The sequence below is a fragment of the Alosa alosa genome, chromosome 1 (assembly GCF_017589495.1).
Source record: "Alosa alosa isolate M-15738 ecotype Scorff River chromosome 1, AALO_Geno_1.1, whole genome shotgun sequence".
Classification (NCBI taxonomy): Eukaryota; Metazoa; Chordata; class Actinopteri; order Clupeiformes; family Clupeidae; genus Alosa; species Alosa alosa.
In genome coordinates, this window is record NC_063189.1 from 6,356,424 (window position 1) to 6,372,078 (window position 15,655).

A 15,655-nucleotide genomic window follows, 5' to 3' on the forward strand; every position below is an offset into this window, starting at 1 on the left:
ACGCTCACAGAACAGCTCTCTGGGGGCCGAGCCGGGGATTGAGACACTTCTAATGGGTGCAATAAGGGGCTTTATCCGCAAACAATTAAGTTTAATGATGATAAGGGATTGTGGGGGAAGGCTTCCCCGGCCTGCAGCATGTGTCCATTCAGACCCCCTCCCATCAGGATTTATTCCCTTGGAGGGAGAGACAGTAGGCCTGCGTCATGCATAAACACCCCTCCACTCCCAGCCTCCTTTACATCCGGTACGTGATCTAAACAAGGCCCTCTTTTGTGAAAAAGAGGCAGTCTCTAGTCACCATGGATATGGGTAAACATCCAATCCAAGCGATGACACATTGTTGGTGGTGACAGACATGCACAGCTAAATTGCACAGCTGCCGACGTGCGGATGGCAATCCTGTAATCACACGGTGAATTCTCCAGCCGTCTTGAGATCCGTGGCCACTAAACAGATGATGTTTCCACAACTGGCAGTCGACAGGACCAAAACAACCCCCTGGCACACCGAGCATAACTACGTGGCACTGTGCCAGCATGCCAGACTGCATCCAACACCCGAGTCCTGCATCCACGGGCACAAAGAAATGACTGAATGAAATCCTATTCTCATCCAACCCCTGCCCAAATGTGGGCAAAAAAACTCTGAATGGAAGGCTAGTGGTGTGATGGCGTTTCCTATTGGTTCTCTTTGGTGGGTGTGCTTCTGTCCCCCATGTGCTCCTCTAAGCTCAAGAATGGTGGAGAGTGTGATTGTGCTGTGGAGGATGAGACTGGTATATGTGTGAGTGCGTGTGTGAGTTCCACTGTCCTCTCTGTGATCATTCTAGCTTCACGCTGTATACTGGACACAACCCATTACTCCACATTCCATTGTTGCACAAGCTTCACAATAAATTCCACTAAATTCCATTACGTGCAATGCTGTATCCTGACTTGTTATGTGCTACGTGCCTTGTTTAGAACTAGCAAAGGTCAACGACTAATGACCAGCAGGTAAAATGTGCATGAAATTGATGACAGGTGTGGATTGAAATGGAAAAAGACCAGAGGCCCAAACTAGCAAACATAGATATTGACACAAAGAAAAGATTAAAGGCTAGGCTTAGTTTTGTGGCTGAAAACCATGGCTGAATCTTACTAATCGCTGTCCACCACACGAAAAGTAGTAGCAGATTAAGGTAATACCAAGTCCTCCCATCGTGAATATACAGCACACTTGCTATAGGGACTCCAAGGCACCGGACTTCTTTGCAATATAACTTTTGTTTCTCTCGTCTGTTAGTCATTAAGTGCTGATTAATTTCCAGCTTGAGGTGCTATGAAGGTGCACAGTGTGATGATTACCCTTTCACACCTATTATAAGCTTACTGTGACAACACAGTACACAGTAAACTCAAACAGAGAGACAAATACCCACACACATTTCTCTACATTAACTCTCAGCCAACCAAAATATTAACAACCTTGGAGGTCAGCCATTTCTATTGTTGTTTTTGACTTATATCGGGGATATACAGTCCATCTGTGACAAGCTAACATACTTCTATCTGCAAGAATGATGGCGGATAATGCTAAAAATCACTAAGGAGTATGGAATGTGATGTTCAGACTTGCAAAGGTGTTTCTGATTTCCTCTAACGTGATTTGTTAGTGAATAACACACGTTATATACATCACATAGGCACAATGGTGCAGACATCTGAGCACTTTGGAGACTGACTGCCTTACCTTCATGCCGCTCTGGACCAGCTTGTGAATATCTAGGAATGGCTCCTTGAGCAGCTCCATGGTGTGAGTGAGGATCCGCACAAAGCCCTCTTTCTCTAGAACGAAGAGGCGATGGGAGCCGTCTCCACAATGCACCACTCCAACCGGCTGTCGCAACTCGCTCAACACCTCCTGCACGCAGTAGCAGTTGTGTTTGTGCTTCCTGAAAGCAAAACAGAGATGGGGTCAAATGCTGTCTGAATATTTTGAGAATGCAAGTTTCCGGTCTTATCTCTGGAGTTGGCTCATATCTGCACTCAATCAGGACCTGGTTTCAGTGTACGGGTTGTCCGTAGTCAGACTCCCTTTTTAGGTTGCCAAGTTTTTCAGTCATAACGGTCATGAAATTTGCTCGATTCCAAATGTAATCATCTCCTCGGTCTTTCCTGTCTCTCCTATCCTTGCCATCTGGACATATTGTCCCTCCAACCTATCAAGGACAACTCCTAGGGTCTATTTTTGGATGATAACGAGTGTAAACTTTCGTTGGGGACCAAAACAAGATTATTCGGAGTAGTTGTTGTGAGAAAGATTAATTTACAACAGCACATAGTAATAGTCTAGGGCAGTGTTTCTTAACAGGTGGGTCAGGACCCAGAAGTGGTTCTCGGAACTGTTCTGGGTGGGTCGCAGTGCTTGTGGTGAAAAGAATCGCCCATTTAAAATGCTACCCTATCAGATCTAATGACGGACCTGTATTTTGATAGACTTTATTTATATGCCAGGCGTTGCCATGGACATAGACAATGTTTATGCGACAGGTTGTGTTAGACATCATTTTAGTGGCAAATATGGCAAAATGGGCCCCAGCCGTGGCGCAACTGGCTGGGGCACCTGCCCCGTACACCGGTGACCCGGGTTCGATTCCCGCCCCGTGGTCCTTTCCGGATCCCACCCCGACTCTCTCTCCCACTCACTTCCTGTCATTCTCCACTGTCCTATCAAATTAAAGGCATAAAAAGCCCAAAAAAATCTACTTAAAAAAAAAACAAAATATGGCAAAATGACCCTTACGTATGGATTCACTTATATTGAGGACAAAATGGGAAAGAAACTCCAGTGTGTGGTGTGCAGTGACTTGCTGGCACATGAGATCATGAAACCATCAAAAATAAAACAGCACATTGAAACAAAGCACCCTACTGTCAAAAACAAACCTGTCGAGTACTTTGAAAGGCGACTTTGCATAACATCAGCATGTTCCAAACAAATACAGGCGCTTTGTGCGTCTTACCACACAAATCACCATATCAGTTGGTTTGAATTCATGACTTGATGACCGTGGGAAATTGAGGGTCCCAAGGCCAACTACGTCAAAGTGAATTTGATATTAAATTTGAAAATCAGTTCAACTGGCAATTTCAACTGAATGACATGAAAGAGAAAGCAAGAAAGGCTTTCTATGCCATCAAAAAAAGTCTATTAAATTTGACATATTCATTCTAATCACACACACACATACACACACACACACACTGCAATGACAGTACACGATACATAATGTTCTTCATTTGTTTGTTTACTTTCCATTATATACTTGGAGTTGATGTGTGTGTGTGTGTGAGAGAGAGAGAGAGAGAGAGAGAAAGAGAGAGAGAGCACCTGCGTGCATGTGTGTGTGTGTGTGACTGACTAAGTGAAAATTCTGTCAGAGAGCTTAAAATTCCTTGTAGATCCCCTGTCATTGATGAACACACTGTAGACATTCAAGGACCTCACACAAAATGCAAAACGTACATTTTGAGTAGTATGTTTATAATAATCAGGCATTCAGGCTAGGGGGCCATGTGTCCCTTTGTGAATTTCTATAGGGGCCTTTCAGGGTCTCTCAATAGTCAACCCGGGAGTCAGTGGGGCTTACTTGGTGCAGCGGTGGCCCCCTGTTATCTCCGGCCAGTGCTTGGTAGGCCAGTCTGTGTGTGTGTGTGTGTGTGTGTGTGTGTGTGTGTGTGTGTGTGTGTGTGTGTGTGTGTGTGTGTGTGTGTGCGCGCACCTCTGTATCAGGGTTGTGCAAAATTCCAGAATTGAACTGCTCTGTATATATACCTATTTGAATGTGTGTGTGTATTTATATGTTTATGTGTGTGGAAGTGTATGTGTGTGTCTGTCGAAACTTGTGTACTTGTGTCTGTGTGTACGTGTGTATGTGTGCATTTGAATACAGTATGTGTATGTGTGCCTGTGTGTGTGTGTAAATGTAAAAAACTGATTTAATGCATAGATTCACATGTGCACATCCACTAATGTGTCAGTTGCAGTGCCCCTGTGGATGGAATTGCACTAATTCAGTGTGTCAAAGTCAAATCTTGAACCTTGAAAACTTTGAACCTCAATATCATGAGGTACTGGCACATGCATTTCTTGAGATGGTGAAAAATGTCAGCTGAAGTGCCTCCTATGGATGGAATTTCATAAAATTGGGCATCTGAAGAATATGGTAGTGATGTCACATTAGATTAACTTTGACCCTTCATATAAAGACTGGCTGCTGAATTTTGATTTGCCGTTGGTGGTCATTTTGTTGAGTGTGACGAATTAAAATTCAGGACGTGAGCAAATGTTGCCAAGTGTGAATTGTGTGCCAAATTCCAACATCATATCTTAAGCGTTTTTTGTGATAAAGAAATATGTCAATTGCAGCGCCCCCTATGGGACTTCACAAAACTTGGCGTGGGTCATAGTGATCCCTCATGTTGGATTTCATGTGGCTCTCACCTTCTCATGACAACATATTGGCAATTGCAGTGTCCAGTGTTTGCATTACATCTTTCACTACGCAGCGCTACACCACAAATGAGCATTAATGAGTCAGTGGGTTGATGCGCCTCCTTGTGACAAACCTGCTAATTTTGGACGGTTGGCGAGTTATTTAGCAAAAACTAGTTATCAGCCTAGTGGGGCTACATGCCCACCGAGTTTCAAGTGCCCCGCTGTTCTGGGGTCCCAGGAATCGTCGACTGAAAATAGCTGTAAAAAATGGACAGCTAGTGCTTGTGAATGAAAGGTAACAAGGTAACAATCAATCAAATAATAATAATAACAAAAATGTCTGCAAATCAGCCAAAGCAGAAACACTGCACAAAGAATTACTGTATGGCAAACTGTGTGGATGGGGCTGCATGGGTACAATATCACCATAATGATTCAACCAGACTGTATTGGATCCTCAGAAGATTAACAGAAACACACACACACACACACACACACACACACACTACGGGTTTCAACACTCCTCCTAATCAGGTTGAACCAAGACAGAAATCAATGTTTTCTTTTGAATAGACAGAATTTCCAAGAAAACATGTTCAGACCATTTTTAAACTACAGTATATCCTCAATACAATATGTGTTGTATGAACTTGAGTCATGTAGGATTGGCAGGAGCCACCCGTCACTGTAAGAGTACATTTAATCCATCTGAAGTGAGGAGGGCCTTCACGCTGTGAAACAAGTGTTCCATAAACCACAGCTTCCATCAGATGTGGAGGAGCTCGCCCAGACCACGCATTAAATATCACACATGGAAACGAGTCCCCAGCATAGACACACACACACACACACACACACACACACACACACACACACACACACACACACACACACACACACACACACACACAGTGCATACACTGGCTAACTGAAAAGGTTATGCTAGGTTATTTCACTTCTTTTAGGTCTTTGGGCAGTTCAGTAAGTTACACACAGTGTGTGTTTACATATATATGTATGTCTGAGCATGCTTTTATTGAAGGATTGAGGGGCATGGGGATTCTGTGTATTTGTATGGTCAGGTTGACAGACCACGGGTAACAGGTGACATGTGTGTGTGTGTGTGTGTGTGTGTGTGTGTTTGTGTATGTCAGGTATCTCTCCCCTCATTTCCTGTCTGGTATGATGTCATGGTAACATGTTATGGCAGATGTGAGGACCAGCTGGAGTCTGTACAGACTGAAGTGAATGGAACACAGCATCAGGCCACTATGAGACAACACACTCTCATTAAGGACAGGAGGACACATGTCAAAATGCCATGGCTAAAGGAATCTTTATGCATCTGTATGCTTCAGCATGACCACACCAGTAGGGTAGGGAGCGCTTCGTTTTTTCCTAGTACAAACCCGTAATCTCTGAAAAACCCTAGGATGTACTATACACTGAAAAGCATGTTATTACATTAATATACGGTGGATTAATGATACTTGTGTAACAACAGCTGTTTCATTTTCCATCAGTTGTCCTGTCATGTTTATGCAATTATTTCTCCATCTGATGATGGTGACCATGGCGATGGAGTACAAACATGCCCTCCCTCTTAGTCTTGTGTACAAAAGGTCAGAACTCTGTGGCCTTAGCTAAATGCGCGCTGTCTAAGCATTTTCATTGTGTCATCAAAGCTGGCCTAACTCCCTTTGAAGCAACAGTGGGTTTAGGAGGGCGCAGGGGAGCTTTGGGAAGGTTGCTGTGGCGGGAGGGAGTGGAGCTAGGAGTGGCCAGAGCCTGTGGGGTCATTCACCGGCCCACAGTCAAACTGGAATAGCACCCCAGTAAATTACTAACTAAAGTAATAAAAGGTAAAGACTGATCTATTTTCATGACTTGAAGACCTGACTGTCAATACCAATAGTATGAGTATGATTTACGATAGTTAAAAAAGTGTTCAGTTGCTCCTAGCTGTGAGAGAAAGGGCTAGTGATAAACCAACAAACCAACAAAATGACAAACCTGATGTCCTCAGTCTTGTCGTCCCCAAGATAGTTGGAGTCTGTCCTTCGGCCTCGATGGAAGTCTGGGAAACACAGGCCTCCATCTCTCCTGCTGTAGTACTGGCAGAACTCATCCACATCTGCCTGGAAAAGCTCTGCAACACACAGACCCACACACACGTGAGACAGGTAACACACATAAACCCCCTCACACTCACACACAGACTCACACACACACGTGACACAGGTAACACACATAAACCCACTCACACTCACACAAAGACCCACGCACATGAGACAGGTAACACACATAAACCCCCTCACACTCACACACAGACCCACACACATGAGACAAGTATCACACATAAACCCACTCACACTCACACACAGACCCACACACATAAGACAAGTATCACACATAAACCCACTCACACACAGACCCACACACATGAGACAAGTATAACATAGGACACATATAAACCCCCTCACTTTTCCACTTCATAAAATCAGACAAAAATGGACTACTTATTATGTGTATATGTGTGTGATATAATTATAGTACATTATAGTAGTATCACTTCTACACTAAGAAAGAAATGGTATTTATGTGTACTAAATATTAGCTCGTAAAATGGAAAGACTCTGTTGATACATAATTTATAAACTTAATTAATGAAATGACCAACAATTTGTAACATAGAGCATATAGTCTAAATGATATATAAAGTTTAAATTATATATCATTGAAATTTGAAAAGGTCACTTGATCTGGACTAACTTCCCCTTTTTTGTTCCAGTTTTTTTGTTGAACTATGTGTGTGATTGTGTGTGTGCCTGTAGACTACTGTGTGTGGGCATTTATGGCTGCATACTAGTGTGAGATTCTAATATGGAAGCCAATCATTTCATTAAGAGCAAGGAATCCAAACATTCCCAACTGCAAATAAAAGCTGCTGGCCATCCAGTGTTAACTGATAGTCTTATCCACTCTAGAGTTGGAACTCCTGTGAAGCGCCTCCCTTATTGCTTTTGGAATGGCTGTGTGAAACTCTCCTAAGACAGGGAGCTTCAGTATCACTTGCAGGACACTGAGAAATCCTCCCTTTGGGAGCCAGCAGACAGACAACATTATTCTAGAGTTTCTAGGAACGGCCTTTCTCCCTGTGACTGGCTCTGGCGGAGGACAGGGCAAAGCCTCCAGGGGGAAAGCATTAGTGGAGGATCTTGAAAGGCTGGCACGACCTAAAAACAACCCTGCTGCTATCGTTTCCCCTATTTCCCCCCGGCTGAACCCTCAGAGGGGGAAAAGAGCAAACACGCTGGTGATGGAAACACAAACACAGTACACCATCCTGCCTTTCATCTGTTCACACAGGCACACACACACACACACACACACACAAAATGTCACAACCTTACTAACTGTAGATGATAGGATATCCTATTGAAGCATCAAAATAAGAACCAGGAGATCAAACACAAATGCCCATATGGAAACACACACACACACACACACACACACACACACACACACACACCTACACACACACACACACACACACACACACACACACACACACACACACACACACACACACACAGGCATGCGTGCATACACACACAGACACACAGAAGCACACTCTGGGGTCATACCACCCACCTTCAAGTCATCCTTGGTTATTTTAACCCTGCGTGTACCACTGACTGTGACTGAGCCAACTGCTTCATCCATTCTCTAAGCCTCCACATGCCAATTATTTCCTTTAACGCCATCAGGGGGGTTGTGCGAAATGCAAATCATAGAGCACAGTGAGCTATCTGAGGCTGCAGGTGACATATAAAACATGGCGATGGACATTAGAGGGCCAAAGAACGGTCACTCCGGTGGTACTGTAAGTGGAGGGATTCATGAGGGCATAACAGGGGAGGGGTGGTTGAACTGCTGAAGGACATTTGAAGCATCCAGTAAATGCTACTGTTCTCCCTCCCATCTACACTCTGCCACACTGGGTCAAAAAGACACCATTTCGGCCCCAGCAGTGGCGCGACTGGCTGGGGCACCTGCACCGTACGCTGGCGACCCGGGTTCGATTCCCGCCCCGTGGTTCTTTCCGGATCCCACCCCGACTTTCTCTCCCACTCACTTCCTGTCAATCTCCACTATCCTATCTAATTAAAGGCATAAAAAGCCCAAAAAATATCCTTAAATTTTTTTTTTTTTAAATCCGTTGCCACAGATTACCTTGAGAACAGAAAATGACCAGTACATTGCAAAGGTTTCTTTCAGAACGTTTTCTTTTAAAAAGCTTTTAAAATCCATATTCCCTAACAGCGTTGTCCAAATCTGGTCATTCTAGACAAACACACAGTATGGCAAGACCAAGAATTAGCAGAGCGAGCCCAGTTTTTCAGCACCTCTTCAAACTCACAGTTTTATTGCACTGCCGAGAGAATAGTGAGAGAGAGAGAGAGAAAAAGAGAACGAGTGAGATGAAAACAGAGAGAGAAAGAGAGAGAGAGAGAGAAAGAGAGAGAGAGAGAACGCTCTGGCCACATCCCCAGCACTAACATTATACTTCCATCTGGTTATCTTCCAAAGCAACCTGGGTGGCCACCCAAAGCACTTGACATCTTGATGCACTTCAGCAGTTTTACATATACACAACCTTTGTAGAAAAATAAATGTGTCATTCGTCACCACATATGCTGATTTGGAGGGTGGGGGTGGGTTAGGGAGGGGGCTCCTGTTTTCTTGCTCTATCTCTGAGACTTTACTGCGGTTAGCTCACTTACTGTATGGCTGCTGTTTCTTCTTTCTTTCTCTCTCTGTCTTCCTGTCTGTCTGCATCTCTCTCTTTCTCTCTCTCTTTCTCTCTCTCTCTCATGCTCTTCTTATATCCTCCTGCTAGGCTTAGATCACCTTAGAACCTGCAGCAGTGAATCATGTGAATCATGGACACTCTCTTGTGGAATGTGTGCGAGTGTTTGATTTGGGGTGGCCCTTTGCATCCTCCCACTGATGTGCTGTGTGTTTGTGCATCTCCGCTGATGTAATCTCCAGCCACGCTCCGCTCAACCTGGGCTCACTGCATTCTGACACCATCATCTGGAATGTGGGCTACAGCGCCACAAGCATCACAGTCCACACGGGGGGCGGTCGTTGCTTCCCTTAGCCTTTGTTCCTTGTCCAACGGAAGTGATGATTGTCATTTGCTTGCAGTTTAGTTCAGATTGTGTATTGTAGAGGATTGTGAGTTTGTGAATGCTCTTTTTAAATCATAGCCACCCACTCTGTCCTCCACTACACTGATTTGCCAAGCGTACAGGAATATGGAATGTTTGTTTTGTGTTTACAGATTGTGATTGTATGTATGTATAGGAGTGCCTAAAATGTTTGAAATGCTTCAGCTCAAAGACGTGGAATTGTGCAGAATACCTTGTTCATGACCTCACTGGAAAATTCTAGCCTGGCTAGCGCCACCACTTCTTAATGAGACGTGGTCTGGGAACCAAACGTTCATTTTCTCGTATTTGAAAAAAATGCCCAGATCCGTTTATTGGGTGCCACGGATGTCTATCAAATGCGTCTGTATTAGCTCATCATCGTCTCGCTTTCCCCCCTGTTCTGTGATTGGTTCCCTATCTCAGGCGAAAATTTTGCTCCATGGTCTCCAGGCTGCCTTAGCAGCGTGAATCAAATTGCGCGCAAGGCAGCATGGGAACACCCAGGCTAGGAAAATTCACCTCTTGTGAGGAAATATTCTAAATGCAATAACACAGGTGGAGTCCACAAGACAAGAACTGGGGGAAAGACAAATTCCCATTGTTTCTTCCTCTGAAGAGAAGCCAGTCCAAATGATGAAGACAGATGCAAATATTTAGAAAGTCAGGAAAGTGCAGGTCTGGAGCTGGCTTCACCTGCTGCCAGGAGGCATCTCTGCCTCCACTACCAAGCATTCTCACAGACTGATTTGTGAAGAGGAAAGCAAAAACCCGCCCTGGAATGGCAAAGCTGAACTACTTAACCAATTCATTAAATACAATTGCCTCATTAGAGCTTGCCAGCATCTACCAGCCATCAATCTGTCTGTGTGTGTATGTGTGTGTGTGTGTGTGTGTGTGTGTGTGTGTATGTGTGTGTGTGTGTGTGTGTGTGTGTGTGTGTATGTGTGTATGGATTGTGTATGTGTATAAAAATGACATTTAAAGCAAGAAAGAATGCAGAATAGTGTGAGATGACCCATGTATAAGACCAGTTCATGCTAGAGTGTGTATGTGATGTGTGTGATGAGCTCTGGTGAGCTCTAATCCTCCCATGCTCCTCATGCTCTCACTGATCCAGTCGCACACCATCTTGTGTTTACCTGGAACGTGTCCTCTGCAGGTGTAGTAGAACTCCCTGCAGTAGTCGTGGCACAGCAGGGGCAGGTCTGGCTCTCGGGTGGGCACAGCGGCAGCTCCGTGGGGGGCGTGGAACAGCATCTGGGCGTGGGGCGAGCAGCGGGCACACCTCAGCTCCTCCAGCAGCCGGGAGCACTCCGTGTTGTTGGTGGAGAAGGTCTGCATCGTCAGGACCACAGACAAAAGCATATGAGATGCATGCTACAAGCAGTATTTTTGGGAACGTCCAACTGCTGTCAAGTTAGAGGCACCTGACACCACATTTACTTCAGAGACACCAAGGTTGTGGGGTTTTATCAATGCTTTACGAACCATTGCACACTTCCATTCTTCTTAAATAAAAAGTGAAGCCTAAATTCAGTATGAATGTTTTGGGAAAAAATTGGCCACCCAAATAAGGATTCGTGCAAATGTTCCTCAGTCACTAAAAAAGGAAACCTAGTGATTATGGCTGAGAAAATGAGTGGGATTATTTACATAAGAAATTAGCTGTAATAAAATAACAATGTAATCTGTCTTTATCCCATCTCTCACCCCAGCACTCGCACACACACACACACACACACGCCACCATCCCCCCAGCCATGTGCTGTGGCCACTGCTGCCTGTGGAGGCTGGCCAGTCACTCTGTGTGAGGTCCATGTGTAAACATCCATTTCCAGATAGACAGGCCCATCGCTCCCCACTATGCTATCAACAAATTAGCAGTCTGTCCAAGTCAATTAGCCCAGCAGAGCTCTGAGATGGACGCCCACTACTCCACCCCCCCACACACACACACACACACACATGCACAACCACAACACCACACATACATCCAACCTGCAGCAACTGAGATGCAGGGAATTAACACCTCCTCATAGGGCCACCCAGAAGAATCTACGTCCCTCAACATACCAGCCTGGGGGCTACTGAAATGATACCAACACACACACACACACACACACGCCACAAGACACACACACACACACACACACACACACAAGCCATGAAAGTTCTATAAAGATGAAGTGACCACCTTCATCATGGAGGAGGATGGCTTGAATAGTGCTAATCCTGAGAGCAAAGCATAACATGGTGTGCTATGGGACTTGTTGTTGCTTATTCATAGGGAGTAAAGATCAGACGTTCCCCTGTTCCTGCCCTATGGTCTGTCCCCAGCCTCTCTGTGAGATGGTGGGCCTCCCCTCCCGGTGGTGGTAAATTGCCCATTGAGCTGGTGTGCCGTGGACTGGCACATGAGCTGTGGAGAGCAGCATTTGTGCCCTCTCAGCCATGCCCTGTGCCCATATGTTGCTGGGATGGGCTCCAATGTTGCCATCACCCACCTTCAGAACAAGAGGGCCGTTGTTGTGTTGTGAGGGGAAAAAATACTCCTCAAAAGCAGCACACCAGCCTAATTCTTTCTCTCTCTTCTGCCTCCTTCTCTGGTACTGGATATGAATCTAGTTTGATCTCAAGTAATGGGAAAAAAGGAAAGGCAATGAAGTGCAAATGTGACTTTTAAGGTTCTCCGTGCTCTCTAAAAGATACTAAACAGAAATGTACAGGCACTACAGTTAAAGGCAGATTAAAAGGGAGACTGAAGGGATCTATGTAATTTCTATAGAGGTTGTGGATTAGATGAAAGAACCCAAGAAAGGAACATCTCCCCATTAATCCAACATGACTGATATTCCCTGACAAGAATTTTCAACTCTTGTAACCCTGATGTAAAACATGGAGAGGACGTGCTTACCAGCTAACATGTTCACACATCTGGAGCATAATCAAGCTTCTGACCACCCTTAGATATGTTTTTGGATATTTGATGTTGTACAAGCTAATGGATGTTAAGATAAGAGCTAAGAGCAGTTAAAACCACCTTCCAGTCTATGCTGGTTTTCAGCAGGGGAACCATAGCCTTTTCCCCCTGAAGCCACCAGTACAAAGAGGCAGCCTTCTTGAGAACGTTGGGTGGCCATTCAGTCAACAAAAAAAAACATGAGACAAACAGAACTCGTTTCTTAACTGACAATCATAGGAGAAAATAACATTGCATCACTTTGTGCATGTGTGAGAGTGGATGAGAGTGAGTGAGTGAGAGTATGCAAGTGTTAAAAGAGAAGTGATGGAATGGAACAAGACAACAGCATGTAGAACTGAAATACATAGAAATTCCATTCGATTCATCTCTTTACAGAGCAACACAAAGTAAAATAGTTAATGAGACAGGGAGAGAGGAGGCCGATAAATCCTCGCTACTCTCTGCACTCGGGTGTTAAACAGCTTAACCCAAACGCTTTGGCTCCTCTGGGAGTGTAGGAGGGAGGGAAGGGGGGTGTCACACTACCACACCGAACACGCTCTAAAGGCGATAACACCAAGGCTGAATGATGTTCTCCGGCTGCTCCCATTAGTGAAACCAACAAACACAATGGTGTTGTTGTTATTCTTTTGCCATAAGCAAAAAGCCTCCGTGTGTGGCCAATGGAGTGAGGGGGAGGGTGGGGGATAGAAGTCGACTCCCTTTTTGTTCTATTGAGTCCTTATTATTTTCGTATTTGCATGACTTGATCAAATTAAATCAAGTAATATGTTGACCATCCTACGTATCCATATAGGCTAATTATACATCCAATTATTCTCTAGGCCTACGCAACTTTTCGTCCGCTATAGACTACTCAATACCTGCAGATCTTTATTTCAGTAGCCATTATAGCCTATCACAACTGCTATTTTAGGCTACATTCTTCTTTTTGGTTGCAATAGTAGGTTATGATTCCCACTAAAAAAAGTACGTTTACAACACGCGTCTCAATACCTTGTGCATGTACTTCCATACGATTCACGTGGAAGCTGGTGGACCAAGCATTTGGCTACATGTTCACCAAGTCACACCTGAGTAGTGTTCCGGTCAGGCGCAACTGCTCACAGTAAATCCACCGATAACCATGGTAACACGGGCACGCACTGGGCACGCTCAGTAAGAGACTACTACCTTGTTTTTATCTTTCATGTGTCATAGCCTGTGCTACAGCTCCCATGTGTAGCGCTCACAGGGGGCGGGGGTGTAATGTATGTAGGCTACAGCATGAGGTCAAGTAGGGGAAACATTCGGACAACAGCATGTGCGAACACATTTGCCCAGAACATGCATTCAAGCCTGTCTGTAGTCATCTACTTTCCAGCGACATGAAACTGAACCTGTTAAGCAAGCATGCATCAGGATGGTTGAAATATCAGGATAATAGTGCAAAACCACAGTTTTTACGTTGAAAATGACATCGAGACTAGTCTCAAATGTAGGCAACATACCCTGGCATCGCGCCGGTGAAGTATTTGAAAAGCAGCTCTCCGGTTGGGGCAACAGGACACGCGAGGGTAGAGCCTGTGGCAAACCTCGCTGCCGCTGCCGCTGTCCAGTGACAGTTTTCTGTCTCTCTTCTTCAAGCGCTTCGGTAGGCTTCCATCGTAACATCTCCTCCTTCTTGGACTAATTTCTCCTTTTTCTCCACCGAATTTCGTGTCTCCGCATTCCCACACATTGGCCGCAATAGCCAACACAAGTACGATTTTCAAATGCTTCATGTTCAGATAAATGCAGCGCCAAAGCGCGACTGATTAATAATTATCCAATCCCTCCAACTGCGAATATCCAGCGGATAGTATAGCCTATAAATGCTATATTAAGAGCCTCTTTTTACACGTTCAGGCGAGAGGTAATTGCCAAATAATTTAGAAGGGTACACTATACACATGGATGAATCTATAACCTATTAAATATTCAGAAACATTGAAGACTGTTATGCATGTAGAATAAATTAATTCAAGTGCTGGTTATGACGACATAACTCATTATCTTTTGAAGCCTAATAAAAGAAAACAATAATAAAAGTGTAAAAAAAGCACAACTAGAAGATATACAGGAATCCTAATAGATTTCCTTTCCCATTAGATAGACTCCGTTTCTGCGCAGTGGTTGGTGTAGTAAGTAGCTTATATTATAGCAAAACAAAAAGTAGTACGAAGTTGTCTCTGTCTCACTAGCTCTTCGGGCCACTCACATGTTTCTCGGTGCTCTTTCCTCCTGCTTTTTAACCAGCGCGCGCGATGACGTCATTGTGCGTCGAGAGCGCGCTTAAGCTCCGTGTCGTCTGCTCCTCTTAGGGGTGAGGAATTACCTGTCAGTTCGAGATGGCTGTAATTGTGTGTGTGTGTGTGTGTGTGTGTGTGTGTGTGTGTGTGTGTGTGTGTGTGTGTGTGTGCGTGCGTGTGCTTGTGCTTACTCATTTATGTTTTGCTACAAAGACCAGGTGATACGTGGTTAAGCTGGAAAAAGCGTATGCGTATAGATAAGATGTAGCCTATGTGTAGGATTTGACATGACATATAAAAGATGGCTTATATTATAGCAATATCTCTTGTTCATATTATGAAAACATAGCGTATGTGATTTCTGTTTTCTTTTCTCTTTTTTCTTTCTTTCTTTAATGTTCAAATACACTTCAAAAAGGGGACCAGGAGCCTACTTGAAGGATGGTTGGATTAATTGAAAAAAAGCCATACTGCCCTCTGTGTCGCTGGATGCGAGTATGCAAGGTATGCTCATTTCTCACAGGGCATTCAGATAAGGCTCAGCCAAATGCTGGACAAGTAGTCTTTCATTCTCTCATCTTTTGAGAGATTACCAGATTGCAGGCCCATGGGGGAATGTCCTTGGCAATTAAAACACTCTCTCTCACACACACACATACAACACACAGATAGATACACACACACACACACACACACACACA

At 44.5% G+C, this 15,655-nt stretch overlaps 1 protein-coding gene across 1 annotated transcript in view; it reads right to left on the reverse strand.

Annotated features, from left to right (window-relative positions):
• LOC125306290 (hedgehog interacting protein) overlaps window positions 1-14,907 on the reverse strand; it is a 34,444-nt gene extending 19,537 nt beyond the window's left edge. The window contains exons 1-4 of the mRNA XM_048261579.1: window positions 14,175-14,907; window positions 10,841-11,036; window positions 6,496-6,631; window positions 1,735-1,936 (exon numbers count right to left, since the gene is read on the reverse strand). Of these exons, the coding sequence (XP_048117536.1) occupies window positions 1,735-1,936; window positions 6,496-6,631; window positions 10,841-11,036; window positions 14,175-14,447 (807 nt within the window). The 5' untranslated portion in view covers window positions 14,448-14,907. The remainder of the gene's footprint in view (window positions 1-1,734; window positions 1,937-6,495; window positions 6,632-10,840; window positions 11,037-14,174) is intronic.
• Between the last annotated feature and the right edge of the window lie 748 nt (window positions 14,908-15,655).